Raw genomic sequence first — 16,641 nt, 5'->3', positions numbered from 1 at the left:
AGGAACATCACAGCATGTAAGATGCAGCACCAGCCATTTCATATGTAAGGATTGCCTTACTCAGTCTGCAAGCCAAACCTTGAAAGTAACTATTAAGCTCCCACAGCCTGAAAGTGAATGGCATGGCAATGTGCATTGACTGGTGACCTGGAGCATTAAGCTTAGATCCTGTACATCTTACAACACATTTGTTACATTAGTTTAAAACGTTTTACAGTCTTACTCAAAAATGACTGAAAGGAGAACTTCAGTAACATTATAACTTAAAATGGGAGTTAACTTTTCCTGCCTAGAGGTTGTGCTAGATTGATAGTTGACAGCAGATCTCCCCATGATCTGTCACAGGTGGGAAGGGATGCACTAGCAGAAGAGGGTGTCTTTCAGTATTGTTCTTATAACCCCAAATATGCTTTCGTTTCTTTTATAGCTAATTAAACTACCATGGAGAATTTATTAAAACTTTTCTTGTATTGTTATACATTGATGCTCTCAGCATAATGCATTCTTTGTTTATTATTCTTATTAGGAGTCTGCGACGATAACAGAAAACCCAGCTCAATCTGGCTTAAACAGAAGTAATAGTAAAAGCAAACACATGTGTATCATGTGCTGTGTGCCAGCCACTGTTGCAGGCACTCATTTTCCATTCACAGTAACTCATTTAATCCTCCTTACACCATCTTGTTATTAGTTGTATTTCATAGGTGGAGATACGAACAGTGGTTAAATAGCTTGCCAAGGCCACACAGTCAGTAAATTTTGGAGCATTTACTGGTTTAAAAAACTGGAAATATCTGGGAATTAGGGCTGACCCCAGTGGCAACTTGATCCAGGGCCTACAGTAAAATCAGTGCCCCGTCTTTTAGCTTTCCTTCTCTGTTGTCTTTTTTTTTTTTTGAGATGAAACACTCACTGTGTTGCCCAGGCTAGAGTGCAGGGGCAATCTCAGCTCACTGCAGCCTCTGCCTCCTGAGTTCAAGTGATTCTCCTGCCTTAGGCTTCTGAGTAGCTGGATTGCAGGCGGGCATTACCACGCCTGGCTAATTTTTATATTTTTAGTAGACACAGGGTTTCACCATGTTGGCCAGGCTGGTCTCGAACTCCTGGCCTCAAGTGATCCACCCCCCTTGGCCTCCCAAAGTGCTGGGATTATAGGTGTGAGCTGCCATGCCTGGTCTGTTTTCTTTATTCTCAAGCTTCACCCCTACCCTGCCCGCTGTAAGCTCAGACTCACACCCTTTTTTGTGTATGTGTGCCCAGCAGAAAGAGCAGGCTTCTCATCCTAATAGGTCAGCTTTGCTGTGGAACTGTTCCTGACCTGACCACTGCAGTGACAAGACTTGGGTGGCTAGGGTACAAGCACCTGGAACCACAAGGACTAAGAATTGGAGAGGATGATTCTCCCAGGAAATATGGAATGAGTAGGGTGCTGAACCACCCCAAAAAAGTCCTGTCTAGCTACCTTTGTACAAAGTAGTGCTTTGTTTCTTTCTCTTTTTTTTATTTTTTTTAATTAGTATTATTTTTTTGAGATGGAGTCTTGCCCTGTCGCCCAGGCTGGAATGCAGTGGTGCAGTCTCAGCTCACTGCAACCTCCACCTCCCAGGTTCAAGCGATTCTCCTGCCCCAGCCTCCCAAGTAGCTGGGATTACAGGCGCGCGCCACTATGCCCAGCTAATTTTTGTATTTTTAGTAGAGACGGGGTTTCACTATGTTGGTCAGGCTGGTCTCGAACTCTTGACCTCGTGATCCTCCCACCTCGGCCTCCCAAAGTGCTGGGATTACAGGCGTGAGCCACTGCGCCCGGCCGATTTTGTTGTCTTTCTCTAGGAGTTTTTTCTTTGCAGACCGCAGTACCCTTTCATGATGGCCCCTCCATCTGAGTGATGGCTTTAGGTGTTGTTGGACGGTTAGATTTCTTTTTTAGATCTTAGGACTCCCAGAACTTACTAACTGTTCCATATAGAGAACAACCATGGATTCTGTACAAGAATAAGAGGTTTTTTTCCCTAAACTTTTTATTGAGGCATAAAATGCATACAGAAAAATGTACAACTTGATAAATTTTCACAAAGATCATATCCCTGTAACTATAGCCACACACAGAAATGGAAGATTACTGGCAACCCAGAAGCCCCCCTCGTGTCCCACACAGCTTCAGAGTTCCTCACGTGCTCAGAGGGGAGGCCAGCAGAGTGGCCTCTGCTTCCGACCGTTTCCTCTTGCTTGGATCCTGGCATCTGTTCTCAGGTGTTCTCCCTCTGGCCCTAAGAGTTCACTCCAAGCTCTGCTGCTTTCTTTGCCTCTTTAAAGGGCCACCTTTTTCTCAGCCTCTTGTCCCGGACCTAGGTCAGCACATTTACCCAGGAAGGAAGCAGCTGCAGATGTCAGTGCCCTGTGCCCACACCTCCTTTCCCTTGGCACTCACTGTCTTCTCAAGGCCTGGCATCTCAGCAGGGCTCTGATGCCCTGGAGCAGGTGATGTAGATTTGGTTTGGCTCTGTGTTGTTACTGGCTTTTCTAGTTAATCTAGGCAAGAGAGTTGTGCTGCCACGAATTGCTTTTTAAAAGAGAGTATTTATTTGTTTAATGGCATAGTTTTGGTTTTGATATATATTTTGTCTTATCCTCAGTCTTTCCCTGACCCCATTCTCAGCCCTCTTACCTGCTTTATTTTTCTTCATGACATTTTTTATTACCTGAAATGATATGATTACTTGTGATTTAATTATGTCTCCCCTACTGGCATATGTAATTCATGAAGTTGGGGACCTTTTTTTTTTTTTTTTTGGAGAGGGACTCTTGCTGTGTTGCCTAGGCTGGAGTGTAGTGGCGTGATCTCGGCTCACTGCAACCTCCACCTCCCGGGTTCAAGCGATTCTCCTGCCTCAGCCACCCGAGTAGCTGGCATTACAGGTGCCCACCACCGCACTTGGCTAATTTTTGTATTTTTAGTAGAGATGGGGTTTCACCATGTTGGCCAGGCTGGTCTCGAACTCCTGACCTCAAGTGATCTGCCTGCCTTGGCCTCCCAAAGTGCTGGGATTACAGAAGTGAGCCACCATGCCCAGCCAAAGTTGGGGACCTTTTCTGCTATGTTTTCTGTTGGATTCCCAGCCCTTAAAACAGTTCCTGGAATATACAAGAGGCTCAGATACGTATTAGACAAATGGATAGCCACATGCTTCTTTCTCAGGCCTGTGACTGTGTGTAGGAGGGAAGCATGCTAGGAGTGGGTGTAGACCCCATAATCACACACTGGGGCCTGCCCTGCAGAGAAGTTACTGTTGCTTGTTTTAAATCCCCTAATCAAATTGTACCTTTTAGCTCAGAGTCCATCCTTCTAGAAATGTAACTGGATTATTACATTATCTGTATTTGCCCACAGGTTGTATAATAATAATCCCAGTCCTGAGTGCTAGGCGAGACTCATCCCTTCTCCATTCAACAAACCTCATTTGCTCCTTCAGCCTATTTGTAACATACTCCTGTAGCGTGTCCTGTTCAGCATTATGCTTCTTGAAAAGATCTGCGGTGTTTCCTGTTACAGTTTATTAGAATCTTTAACAATAGGAACTATAAAAGTCTAACCATAAAGCGCTCCTCGTGTGTGTCACTGCATACGCTGTATTTCAACAAACATTTATTCAACAGACTTTAATTAAATAACCTTCTACATCACAAGCATTGTTATTTGCATTTAAACAACACTTCCAATTTTTATTCTCTTATTTCAAATCAGCATTCAGAGCTCCAGGAAGAAGATCAGGAGTATCTTTCTAGAACGTTCCGTATCCCTGAAAACTTCCTAAGAATTATTCCATGCTATTACTTGGGCCCAGGAGTTTGAAACTAGCCTCGGCAACATGGAGAAACCCTGTCTCTACAAATAATACAAAAATTAGCCAGGCATGGTGGTGTGTGCCTGTAATCTCAGCTGCTCGGGAGGCTGAGGTGGGAGGATCAGCTGAGCCCAAGGAGGTCGAGGCTGCAGTGAGCCATGATTGTGTCACTGCACTCCAGCCTAGGCAACAGAGTGAGACTCCATCTCAAAAAAAAAAAAAAAAAAAAAAAAAGGTGTTCATGCTACTGATGGAAGAATATATACATGCCAGTATTCACTTTGACTCCCGTAATGACAAAAACCAGTCTGGGTAGTAGGTATAAAGTAGCATATACATCAGTGGATAATTCATGAAGAATTAAGCAGGAGATATCAGAAGGGTTATAGGGTGAAAAAACTTGTACCACTGACCCAGACCAAAATTTCCTTTAATAGCACCTTGACTTTTTTCCCAAGTGACTTTCAGACCCCCCAGTCTCCTGTTCTCTCTTTCCCTTGTGAGATTTCCCCCACTTACTGTAAGTCAGTATCACATTGTTAAGAACATAGGCCTTGGAGTCTGAAGACCTGGGTTCTAACCCCACCTTCTTTACTTTCCAACTTAGACCACTGACTTGGACAAGTTAACATCTCTGTGCCTGACTCTCCGTTTCTTTATTATTATTATTATTATTTTAGAGGTAGGGTCTTACTTTCGCCCAGGCTGGAGTGCAATGTCTCTCAGAGCTCACTGAGCCTTGAACTCTTGGGCTCAAGGGTCCTCCTGTCTCAGCCTTCCAAGTAGCTGGCACTATAGCTGTCTTCTCATTTATAAATTGTACAAATTATTTGCATATCTAATACTGTTACTGCGGATTAAAGGAGATTCATTTATTGACCATATAGGTGCCGGGCATCATTTTATGTACTGATAATATAGTTAGAAGAGTACTAGACACATGGGAAGTGCTCAGTAAATATTGACGACTATTGCTATTATTATTGCTATTCATACTATTCATACAAACATTTCCTTCAAATAGTTATTTTCCTACTAACTACTCCTCTTCTAGCAGGTAGGCTAATGCATTTGTTAGAGGCAAAGATAAGCTGCTGATACAGTATTTCCAACATTTACCCTAACAATCTCAATTTGAAATACTTAGCCCTGCCATATATCCTAATTATGCGTTTAGCAAACATGGTCACTATAATATTTCTGGATGTAATTATTACCTTTGACACAATTGGGTCCCTTGAAAAGGGACTGACAAATTCCAGTGGCAATTACTGTTATTTTTTGTGACGTGATGACCAGGTTAAAAAAATAATAAATTTTAGGAAACTAAAGTAAAAATCTTTTGATGGTACATATAGATAGAATGAACCTGGATTTGTTCACTGTAAAAGTTATAATGGGAGGGGTAGGGGTGGTTCTTTTGAGTTTAAAAGAGAGTTGTTTAGTACAAAAGAAATACTCTTATTTGTGAGCAGAGTGTTGTTGCCTAAGAAACTACCCCAAAACTTAGTAGCATTAAAACAACAACACTATCATATGACAGAATCTGTAAGTAAGGAATTTGGGCAGGGCTCAATTGGATGATTCACCCAAAGTCACTCATTGGTACTCAGCTGACAGATAGGCTGAGTTGGAAGGCCCAAGATAGCTTTACTGACATGTCTGTCATCTTGGCAGGTGTGCTGGAGGGCCGGACTCAGCTGGGATTGTTGACCAGAGCCTCTTCGTGTGGGTCAGGAGGTAGCTAGGCTTATGTGGTTGGCTGGGTCCCTCAAAGCGAGTAGCCCAAGGGAATCAGGTAGAAGCTTAAGGCCTTTTACCACCCAGCCTTGAAAGTCACATAGAATCACTTCCATTGCACTCTGTTGAGCTGACTGGAGCCCACACAGGTTCAAGGGGAAGAAGCATCACTCTCTTGATGGTAGAACCACCACTCTGTGAAGGTGTTTGGTTTTGAAATTTTAGACCATCAGGGACAAAGAAGCAGCTACGATTTTTCCAAAGAAAAAAACAAGCCTTACCCAAAGAATTAGGATTTTTTATTAGTAGTATACTTTAAGTTCTAGAGTACATGTGCACAATGTGCAGGTTCGTTACATTGGCATACATGTGCCATGTTGGTTTGCTGCACCCATCAATTAGGTATTTCTCCTAACGCTATCCCTCCCCCAGCTCCCCACCTCCCAACAGGCCCCAGTGTGTGATGTTCCCCTCCCTGTGTCCATGTGTTCTCATTATTCAGCTCCCACTTATGAGTGAGAACATGAAGTGTTTGGTTTTCTGTCCTTGTGATATTTTGCTGAGAATGATGGTTTCCAGCTTCATCCATGTCCCTGCAAAGGACATGAACTCATCCTTTTTTATGGCTGCATAGTATTTCATGGTGTATATGTGCCACATTTTCTTTATCCAGTCTATTATTGGTGGACATTTGGGTTGGTTCCAAGTCTTTGTTATTGTGAATAGTGCTGCAGTAAACATACGTGTGCATGTGTCTTTATAGCAGCATGATTTATAATCCTTTGGGTATCTACCCAGTAAGGGGAATGCTGGGTCAAATGGTATTTCTAGTTCTAGATCCTTGAGGGATCACCACACTGTCTTCCACAATGGCTGAACTAATTTACACTCCCACCAACAGTGTAAAAGCATTCCTATTTCTCCACATCTTCTCCAGCACCTGTTGTTTCCTGACTTTTTGATGATCACCATTCTAACTGGTGTGAGATGGTATCTCATTGTGGTTTTGATTTGCATTTCTCTGGTGGCCAGTGATGATGAGCGTTTTTTCATATGTCTGTTGGCTGCATAAATATCTTCTTTTGAGAAGTATCTATTCATATCCTTTGCCCGCTTTTTGATGGGGTTGTTTTTTTCTTGTAAATTTGTTTCAGTTCTTTGTAGATTCTGGATATTAGCCCTTTGTCAGATGGATAGATTGCAAAAATTTTCTCCCATTCTGTAGAATTAGGATTTCTAACTTATGGTGTTGCATTTGAGAGTATATGGAGTAATACCTTTCAGATTCTGAGAAAAATTATCTCTATTCTAAAAGATCTTACCCAAACTAGTAAGTACGAGGATAACAAAGATAGCTTTTTTTTTTTTTTTTTTTGAGACAGGGTCTTACTCTGTCACCCAGACTGGAGCACAGTGGCATGATCTCTGCTCACTGCAGCCTCCGCCTCCCAGGCTCAAGTAATTCTCCCACTTCAGCCTCCCAAGTAGCTGGGACTACAGGTGGGCACCACCATGCCTGGCTAATTTTTGTATTTTTTGTGGAGACAGTTTCGCCATGTTGGCCAGGCTGTTCTCAAACTCCTGGGCTCAAGTGATCTGCCCACCTCTACCTTCCAAATTGCTAGGATTATAGATGTGAACCACCATGCCCAGCCTAAAGATAGCTTTTGACAGATGAGGCTTCTAAGGTTACTGGGAGTATTCTAGGTCTAACTGTTACCTGATATGTTATTATTCTTAAAACTATACATTTACGTTGTATATACTCTGCTATGTGGGATAAATTCCACATTTAAAATAAATCTGTTAAGATATATGCCAACTGTTGACAGTAGTTACCTCTGAGGATTGATGTTGGGGTGGAACTGACTTGTACTTTCAAAGCAGCTTTTTTTTTTGAGACAAAGTCCATTTCAAAATTGTTATAAAGGTTGCTTGAAGCTAATACATGTTTTTGGTAGTTTATGAATTGATACATTTAAAATAAATAAAGCTGGCCAGGTGAGGTGGCTCACGCCTGTAATCCTAGCACTCTGGGAGGCCGAGGCGGGCAGATCACTTGAGGCCAGGAGTTCAAGACCAGCCCGTCCAACACGGCAAAACCACATCTCCACTAAGAATACAGAAATTAGCCAGGTGTGGTGGCGCATGCCTGCAATCCCAGCTACTCAGGCTGAGGCACAAGAATCTCTTGAACCCAGGAGGCAGAGGTTGCAATGAGCCAAGATCACGCCACTGCACTCCAGCCTGGGTTACAGAGCAAGACTCTGTCTCAGAAATAAAATAAATAAAGCTAAGGATTCTTCCTCTCAAGCTTCTAGGAATGACGTTGATTAATAAGATTAGTTTTAGCTCTTATATGAAAATTGATTAAATTTTTTCCCATCACCATCAGGTTTAGATTTTGCATCAGCACTTACGTTAGGCAGAAGAAAATATATAAAATTTTACACATAAGGAATGTGAAAATAATTTCAGAGTGACAGTTGGTGCTAACGATGGGTACACAAATTCCTGTACTTCCCAAGACACCATTAACACTTTCTGTGTGTGTAAAATGTTCTCATGGAATACAGAAGTTTTAAATATAAATATCCCATGTTTTAAAACTGACATTTCTGCTTTTATGTGCAAATGTGAATGCATCAATACAGAGAAAACTAAGGATGGTCCCTGAGTGACAACTGCCAGTTTAGGAATCACCTTGAAGGAAGAAGAAAGGAATAGTGTGTATAAAGGAATAGTGTGTACAAAGACACAGAAATAGGAGGGGCCTGATGCTGTAAGGTCAGAAAAGAGTATGCTGAGGAGGGGGTAGTCGAAAGTCAGAGTGGGGCAGGCCTGCAGGAAACAGGCCCTGAAGAGACTGATGTGCTGTGCAAGGGCATTTCTAGTTATGTCCTAGAGACTAAAGACCTGTAGATCGAGTTAGCCAGCAGGACTTAATGGCATGGCAGTGGGCAGACGGGCTTGGGCCACTGAAGGCAGGGAGGTCAGTGAGGAGGTCATCACTGTGGGCTGAAGACCTAGTAGGAAAAACAGGAATACAGTTAACCTGAAATTATGCTCATTTGATTGGAGCGGCTCATTTTTTAGGGGCAAATAGGGGTTCTTTTGAGCAATATATCAGTGGATTTATTACTGAATGCTGTCCTCAGAATCTGACTGTATCTCATTCACAAGCAACCCAAAGTTTGGCCTAAATTGGCTTAAGGGGGAAAAAAGGCTCAAATAGCTGAAAGTCCAGAAGTTGGGCTGGCCCCTGCTAGGTTTGATTCAGAGCTTCCCAGTGTCATTCAGGCTTTTGCTCTGCCTCTCTGCCTACCTCTTTTTGTCAGCTTGGTTTTGCAGCCAGCTCCTTGTAGGGTAAAGGGCGGTGACAATGAGCATGCTTCTGGGATCATATTCTCACACACTGTCCAGAGGTCATGTTCCCTGCATTCCCAGCAAGAACCAAGAAATGTGCATTTCTGATTGGCCACGTGCCTCTCTCTCAGCCAATCTTTGTGGCCAAAGGGATGATGGGGGTAGTGTTAATCCCATGCAGACACATTGTGGTTTTGGTCATTTAGGCACTGTTAGTCAGGGGCATATGCTCAGCAGCGAGCCTCCAGTGACTGCTGATGTATTTCCAAGTGGCATATGCTTTTTCTCCCCCAGTTCCCAGTCTCCCTTTTGATAAAGACAGCATGGGAAAGTCAATCAGAACCCTAGCCTTACATGACCTCCCTGTAGTGTCTAGAAAAGTACCTGATAATAGACTCTTGTGCTGGGGAGTTCCTTAGTTGTATCCACTTTTGGTACTTGATAATTATGTTCTTTCTTTAAGATTAGGACTTTCTGAGTAACTATTTGACAAATGTCTAATATTTTATGTTTATGTATAAGCAGACTTTTTTTTTTTTTTTTTTTTTTTGAGACACTCCTAACCTCGTGATCCACCCACCTCTGCCTCCCAAAGTGCTGGGATTACAGGCATGAGCCATTGCTCCCAGCCATAAGTAGACTTTTAATAGTACAGGATAGGAGACTAAAAGGATAACAATAAGTGAAATAGAAATATCTTGGTTCTTTTTATACTCATTTTTTTAAACTGTGATTAACAATTCAATGCTGTTAAATTTTGGTTAAGTTATGATACATTAACATAGTACATTAAGCCAGAAAAAAATAGCATGAGGGACCTCTCAAATATAAGTATAAAGAACAGAATGCGGCCGGGCACGGTGGCTCACGCTTGTAATCCCAGGACTTTGAGAGGCCGAGGCGGGCAGATCACGAGGTCAGGAGATCGAGACCACGGTGAAACCCCGTCTCTACTAAAAATACAAAAAAATTAGCCGGGCGTGGTGGTGGGCGCCTGTAGTCCCAGCTACTCGGAGAGGCTGAGGCAGGAGAATGGCGTGAACCCGGGAGGCGGAGCTTGCGGTGAGCCGAGACTGCGCCACTGCTGGGCGACAGAGCGAGACTGTTTCAAAAAAAAAAAAGAACAGAATGCAAACAAGTGTGTGTAATATACTATTGTTTATGTAGCTTTTGCTACAGATTTGATGTTTCTTAATTCAACCTAAATAATGTGATAAAGTCACTCTAACATTGTTTGAATCATGAATAATGTCAGGCTGCTTCATACATTTTTTATTCTGTCAGAAGTTAAAACAAGAAGTGAAATCTCCATCCCCACCCAGATTTATCGTGGGTAAGTTGTCCAGGCTCAAACTGCTCTTCCAGCAGCATTTTTCATACTTGATACACAGTGCAAAGGAAATTTCTTTATCTCAAGATCTATTTGCCTACTTAAGTTAGCAAGGAGCTTTCATTAACTTTCATTCCTTAATATTAATCTACAATATACTGACATGCTGGAAGGCAAATATCAAGATACGAATTTAACAGGATTCTATAAATGTCCTCTAACCAAATATGTTCAGTTAAACTCATGCTTGTGGATTAATACCAGCATTTGGCAATTTCTATTTGTGTGAAGACATTTTCAAAGATGAAATACATGAACTTTTTTTATAAATCATCATTAACAGGGCAGTTAGGTAAGGAAAAGACATCCAGATTGAAAAGGAAGAAGTAAGACTCTAGTCACATATAACATGATCTTGTATAGAATATAGAGAAAATCCTAAGGAATGAAATTAAGAAAAAACTCCATTTGCAATAGTATAAAAAAAAGTAATGCTTAAAAAATTTGACAAAAGTGCAAGACTTGTGCACCAAAAACTATAAAGCATCTTTGAAAGAAATCAAAGAAGACCTAAATAAATAGAAAACATCCCATGTTTGTGATCAGAAAACAATACTACTAAGATGGCGACACACCCCAAGTTGTTTTATAGAATCAGTACAATCCCTCTTGGAATGCCAGCTCCCTTCATCGCAGAAATAGACAAGCCGATCCTAAAACTCTTATGGAAATGCAAGGGGCCTTTTCGTGACTGAGTGTGTGGTGTGTGGTAGGTGGAACATAGTAGTGTCCAAGTTAGCCCTGGTCATTTAATCTGGTGCAATTTCATTGCAGGAGAATGACATCTTCCTGGGCTGGGAAAAAGGAGCTTATAAGAAATGGGGAAAGAGTAAGAAAAAATGTTCAGATCTAACTCTAGAAGAAATGAAAAAACAGGCTGCTGTCCAGTGTCTTCGATCTGCTTCTGATGAAGTAAGTTTACATTTTATTTCTAACCCTTAAGAGAATAAAAGAAGGGGTGTTTTAAGTTTACAAATATGACAACTTGACCTCCAAAAACTGGGAAAACAAACTACTTATTTATTTTACCAAGTAACATGAACATTACCACTTTTCCTTTATGGTATTTTTCCATATTTTCTGAAGTTTTATAAGCTTTTCTTTTATATGTGCTACTCTAATTAAGAGTATACACAAAATTTTGTATCCTTTTTCCAACTTGACTATTTCATCCTGTTATTACATTGTCTTTATTCTTTTTAGTGGCTAAGTTGCATTTCATCAAATAATATTTCAACAGCAGTATAATATTATAATATAATCTTTATTACTGGATGTTCACCTTGCTCTTGATTTTTTTTTTTTTTTTTTAAGACAGTGTCTCACTCTGTCGCCCAGGCTGGAGTGCAGTGGTGTGATCTCAACTCACTGCAGCCTCCACCTCCCAGGTTTAAGCAATTCTTGTGCCTCAGCCTCCTGAGTAGCCAGAACTACAGGCACGTGCCACCACGCCTGGCAGATTTTTTTGCATTTTTTAGTAGAGATGGGGTTTCACCATGTTGGCCAGGCTGGTCTTGAACTCCTGATCTCAGGTGATCTGCCCACCGTGGCCTCCCAAAGTGCTGAGATTATAGGCATGAGCCATGGCGCCCGGCCCGCTCTTGATTTTTCTGTTATGCTGTCTAGAATATTTTATGTGGGGTTTTTCTGTGGTCTGTATTATTACATTTGGATACATTCCTAGAAGGGAATAGCAGTTCAAACACTTCAAAAGTACCATATTGGCATATAATTTACATATTTTTTTGTTTTTAGAAAATATTACAATATTATTTAATTCTTTTAGCATTTCATATAAAATATTTCTCATGTCTTTCAGTTTCCTGAAATAACAAAATAATTAAAAAATATCTTTTGCAGTTAATATTATGAATTCTTATTTTATTATTCACTCTAAGATGTTATCTGTGAGATCGTAACTACTGAAAGAATTATTTTGCTTTGACCATGCTATTTGAGAAGGTATGGTTTAAGTACCTTTATGATGCAAGGCCAAATTGAGTGGATTCTGACCTCCAGAAACTTCCTTCCTGAACTAATTGTTGAATGGTCTAGTGTTGCAATTGTTGGCTTTGTTATCTTTGACAATCTGCAGAAGTTTATTCTGTCTGGCTGCCACTGATGTAAATGGTTTTTAAGGCTTGTTTAGTGTTTCCCACCTTTCTGTTCTCATCCAACTCCTAATTATCTCTGAGGCCAGGAACAGTGGCGCAACACCTGTAATCCCAGCACTTCGGGAGGCCAAGGTGGGCGGATCACCTGAGTTCAGGAGTTCGAGACCAGCCTGGTCCAACATAGTGAAACCCCATCTCTACTAAAAATACAAAAATTAGCTGGGCATGGTGGTGCATGCCTGTAATCCCAGCTACTCGGGAGGCTGAGGCAGGAGAATCACTTGAACCTGGGAGGCAGAGGTTGCAGTGAGCCAGGATGGTGCCACTGTACTCCAACCTGGGCGACAGAGGGAGACTCCATCTCAAGAAAATAAAAAAAGAATTGTCTCTGAAAGCCTGACTCCTCTGGCATATATTCATGATACATCATGTATACCTCAAATAACATGGCCCTCACATCCAAAATTGCAATTATTCATTTGACTGTGTTCACTGGGCGCCAGGACTGTGAGTTACCCATCTTTTTTTTTTTTTATGGCGGAGTCTTGCTCTGTAGCCCAGGCTGAAGTGCAGTGGCACCATCTCGGCTCACTGCAAGCTCCGCCTCCCGGGTTCATGCCATTCTCCTGCCTCAGCCTCCCAAGTAGCTGGGACTACAGGCGCCCACCAGCATGCCCGGCTAATTTTTTGTATTTTTTAGTAGAGATGGGGTATCACCGTGTTAGCCAGGATGGTCTCGATCTCCTGACCTCATGATCCGCCTGCCTCGGCCTCCCAAAGTGCTGGGATTGCAGGCGTGAGCCACCGCACCCAAGTTACCCATCATTTTTATCTCCTACTGCCTAGTGCAGTGAGTGCTTATTACATGAAAGGTACTGATTTTTTTTAAATGAATCTAACATTCATTTTTTAAAAAGCCTACCCTTTCATCCAATTATTTTTTCTCTTCCCAGCTGTTTTCTTCTCGCCCACCTCTGATTTTTTAACTTCTTAATTTCTTTTTTTTTCTTTTCTTTCTTTTTTTTGAGACAACAGAGTCTTGCTCTATTGCCCAGGCTGGAATGCAGTGACGCAAACCTGGCTCACTGCAACCTCCACCTCCTGGGTTCAAGCGATTCTCCTGCCTCAGCCTCCCGAGTAGCTGGGATTACAGGCACCCGCCACCACACCCAGCTAATTTTGGTATTTTTAGTAGAGATGGGGTTTCACTGTGTTGGCCAGGCTGGTCTCAAACTCCTGACCTCAGGTGATCCACCTGCTTCCGCCTCCTAAAGTGCTGGGATTACAGGTGTGAGCCACCGCGCCTGGCCAACTTCTTAATTTCTTGAAGTTGCTGCTTCATACAGCATTGGATAGGAGTTTGGAAGTTACCACTTATACGTACAGCTATCGTAGGCACCGTTTCATTACAACAATTAGGAACATAATTAACCTGGTTTAAGGAAGAAGAGAAATATATGTAAAGGATACAGGGATATCTCACTGAAGCCAAGTGCTAGAAGTATAACAGCCTCACGAGAGACCTGAACTGGGAATTATGTGATAGACAAAGTCACTTTCAGTAACAACCAACCTACAATCTCTCATTTCCTTCTGTACCTGAGTCAGGGTCGTTCCCCCTCTGTCCAAACTCTGGCTTTCTCTGCTTTAGCACATAGTGAAGAATGGCCATTCCAGCTTCCAGCCCAGCATGACCATGGAACTCTACTGTCCAACACCATTCATCTAGAGAGAGAATCTGATTGGCTGGGCTTGAGCCAGGTGATTGAGCCTGGGCTTAATCAGGCTTGAGCCAGCCTGATTTGATGAGCCCTGGTGAGGGGGCAGGGCTGCCTGGAGGTTCATCACTTCAGCAGGGGCTGTGAGTGACGTGCCCAGAGAAAACTCGGCAGAGAAAACTTTGTGGTTAAAATGGTGGGTTTTTTGGGGTTTTGTTTTAATTTTAAAAAATACAGGGACAGGTTCTCCCTATGTTGCCCAGGCTGGTCTTGAACTCCTGGGCTCAAGACATCCTCCCGCCTCAGCCTGCCAAACTGCAGGGTACAGGCCTGAGCCACCATGCCCAGCCAAAATGGTGTTTTCTTTATGACACTGAAGGGGAGTAAATTGATAATTTGTAGATTGATAAGTAATGTAGAGCTTTTAAAGGAATTCAGAATGCAGATTTTTTTTTTTTTTAGCAAGTGAGAAGTTAATTCAGGTCAATTATTTGAGCGAAGTCCAAAGAAGCTGCTGAGTTATAGTCGGAAAGAAAATATGGGTAGTGCAGGTTCAAACTGGGAAAGGATCTTATTTCTTCTTTGGACCAAAGTTGCTGAGAAATGAGCCTAGCCTTTGACTCACGGTTAAGCTGGGGAAATGACAGGGGCAGCTGAAATCAACTGTGAAAAGATGAAGAGTATAAAAACCTTCTATGAGTAATGCAAGACCCTTCTCCTGTAGCTTGTAGAATTTGCGTGTAATTCATACTAGCCGAGTATGTTGTGTGATGTAAAGAACTTAGTATGAGGTAGAAACAGTGCAAGGGAATGGTTGTGGCTTATAAAGATCTTTGATTCTTTAGGTTATTGCTTTGGGAAAATGCTTTCCTTTGCCTGGCTGTCATAGGCAAGATTTTTATTTTCAACCCCAATAAAGCATATTTGTACTTTCTTGCTCTTTCCTTCTCATTTTATTTAAAAAAAAAAAAAAAAAAGATTGTTGGATTGCTTTTTCCTAACAACGATTTTTAAAAATCTTACCAAATTAAAATTAGCTGAGGAAATGAATGTGCCAGGTATAACCAGATGCTCAGTAATTACTTATGGAACGAATGAGGAGAGTCTTCAAGTCCCAGTCCCTGCTCCAGAGCTGTTGTTTGTGCATCAATCTATAGATCCCTTAAACCAGGTGTCCTTGACCCCCGGGCCATGAACAGGTACCCGTACATGGCCTGTTAGGAGCTGGGCTGCACAGGAGGAGGTGAACAGCGAGCAAGCTTTACCTCCTGAGCTCCGCCTCTTGTCAGATCCGCGGTGGCATTAGGTTCTCATAGGAGCACGAATCCTATTGTGGACTGAGCATGTGAGGGATCTCAGGTGAACGCTCCTTATGAGAATCGAATGCCTGAGGTGGAAGTTGCATCCCGAACCCCGTGCCTACCTGCTGGGTCTGTGGAACAATTGTCTTCCACGAAACCAGTCCGTGGTGCCAAAAACACTGGGGACCACTGCCTTAAACCAGCTCACTGGCCTCTTGGGGAGCCAGTGAAAAGAACCCTCTTTCACTATTGCCTGCTGCAATAGAAAGAATCAATGTGTGGTAGTTTATAAATGATAGACCATCTGTGTGTCCCCTGGGTTTCTTTTTATAATCTGTCTATTGGCTTCAATGGAAAGAAAGGAGCAAAGAGGACCTACATCGAAAATTATAATGCAAAATTTTATGTTTTGTCATGAATGTTTGCATATAAGTATGCTCATTTCCTGAGGATGATCGTGTTTGTGGTACTGTGTGCTATGCTTTCCCATCCAGTCCAAATGCCCTCTTAAAAGCGCTTCTCAGTACAGCTCTTTATAGACAGTCACTACCAATTGGTCACAGTCAAAAACCACTAACAATTCAAGTTTAAAATCTAGTAGATTAAAATGCTAATGGCAATTAAAAGACAATAATATAGGTTATATTATTATATTAGATATAAATGTAGGTAGGAAGTAGTGGTGATGTTATGCATTACATGTGAGATGAATTATTTTCTCATTATGTGTGTGACTATTATGTGTGTATGTGACTATTATAGTTACAATGTGAACTGTTTCTATAAAAACATCCATAGTTATCAGACTATTCACTGGTGTCATGGTTTAAGGAGAATGGCTTACTTCTCTGGCTCCACTTACATACTTGTGATACTACACCGTGCCTCCACTTTATCCTTGTAACAAGTTGTACCCCACATTGTGGCACTTCTCTTGGCCTGCCCAGCTCATTATTTTATGAGAGACATTGCCAAAACAGAAGGGCAATTCAGTTATGTCAGAATTTAATTTTATACATTGATTAAAATTTGGCTGTCCCCATGCGGAGCAGTTGGTGAATATTTCTCCAGGGAATCATGACCTTTGATGGGCTTTATTGGTTGTTAGATCCCAGCTGAAAACTGCCTTGGCTAATTCCCTTTCATTTACATATGCAAATAACATGCAAG

At 41.9% G+C, this 16,641-nt stretch overlaps 1 protein-coding gene across 6 annotated transcripts in view; it reads left to right on the top strand.

Moving 5' to 3' along the window:
• Positions 1-16,641, top strand: part of KIAA0232 (KIAA0232 ortholog) — a 99,559-nt gene that overhangs the window by 47,191 nt on the left and 35,727 nt on the right. For 5 of the 6 annotated variants that reach the window (XM_063619721.1, XM_055245460.2, XM_055245462.2 and 2 more), the window contains exon 3: positions 11,113-11,250. In XM_063619721.1, the coding sequence (XP_063475791.1) occupies positions 11,113-11,250 (138 nt within the window). Of the gene's footprint in view, positions 1-11,112; positions 11,251-16,641 lie in introns of those variants that run through there. The other variant, XM_063619722.1, reaches the window with a different exon arrangement.

Source organism: Symphalangus syndactylus, chromosome 16, assembly GCF_028878055.3.
Source record: "Symphalangus syndactylus isolate Jambi chromosome 16, NHGRI_mSymSyn1-v2.1_pri, whole genome shotgun sequence".
Taxonomy (NCBI): Eukaryota; Metazoa; Chordata; class Mammalia; order Primates; family Hylobatidae; genus Symphalangus; species Symphalangus syndactylus.
Note: the sequence above shows the minus strand (reverse complement) of the source record. Positions and strands in the feature narration are given on the sequence as shown.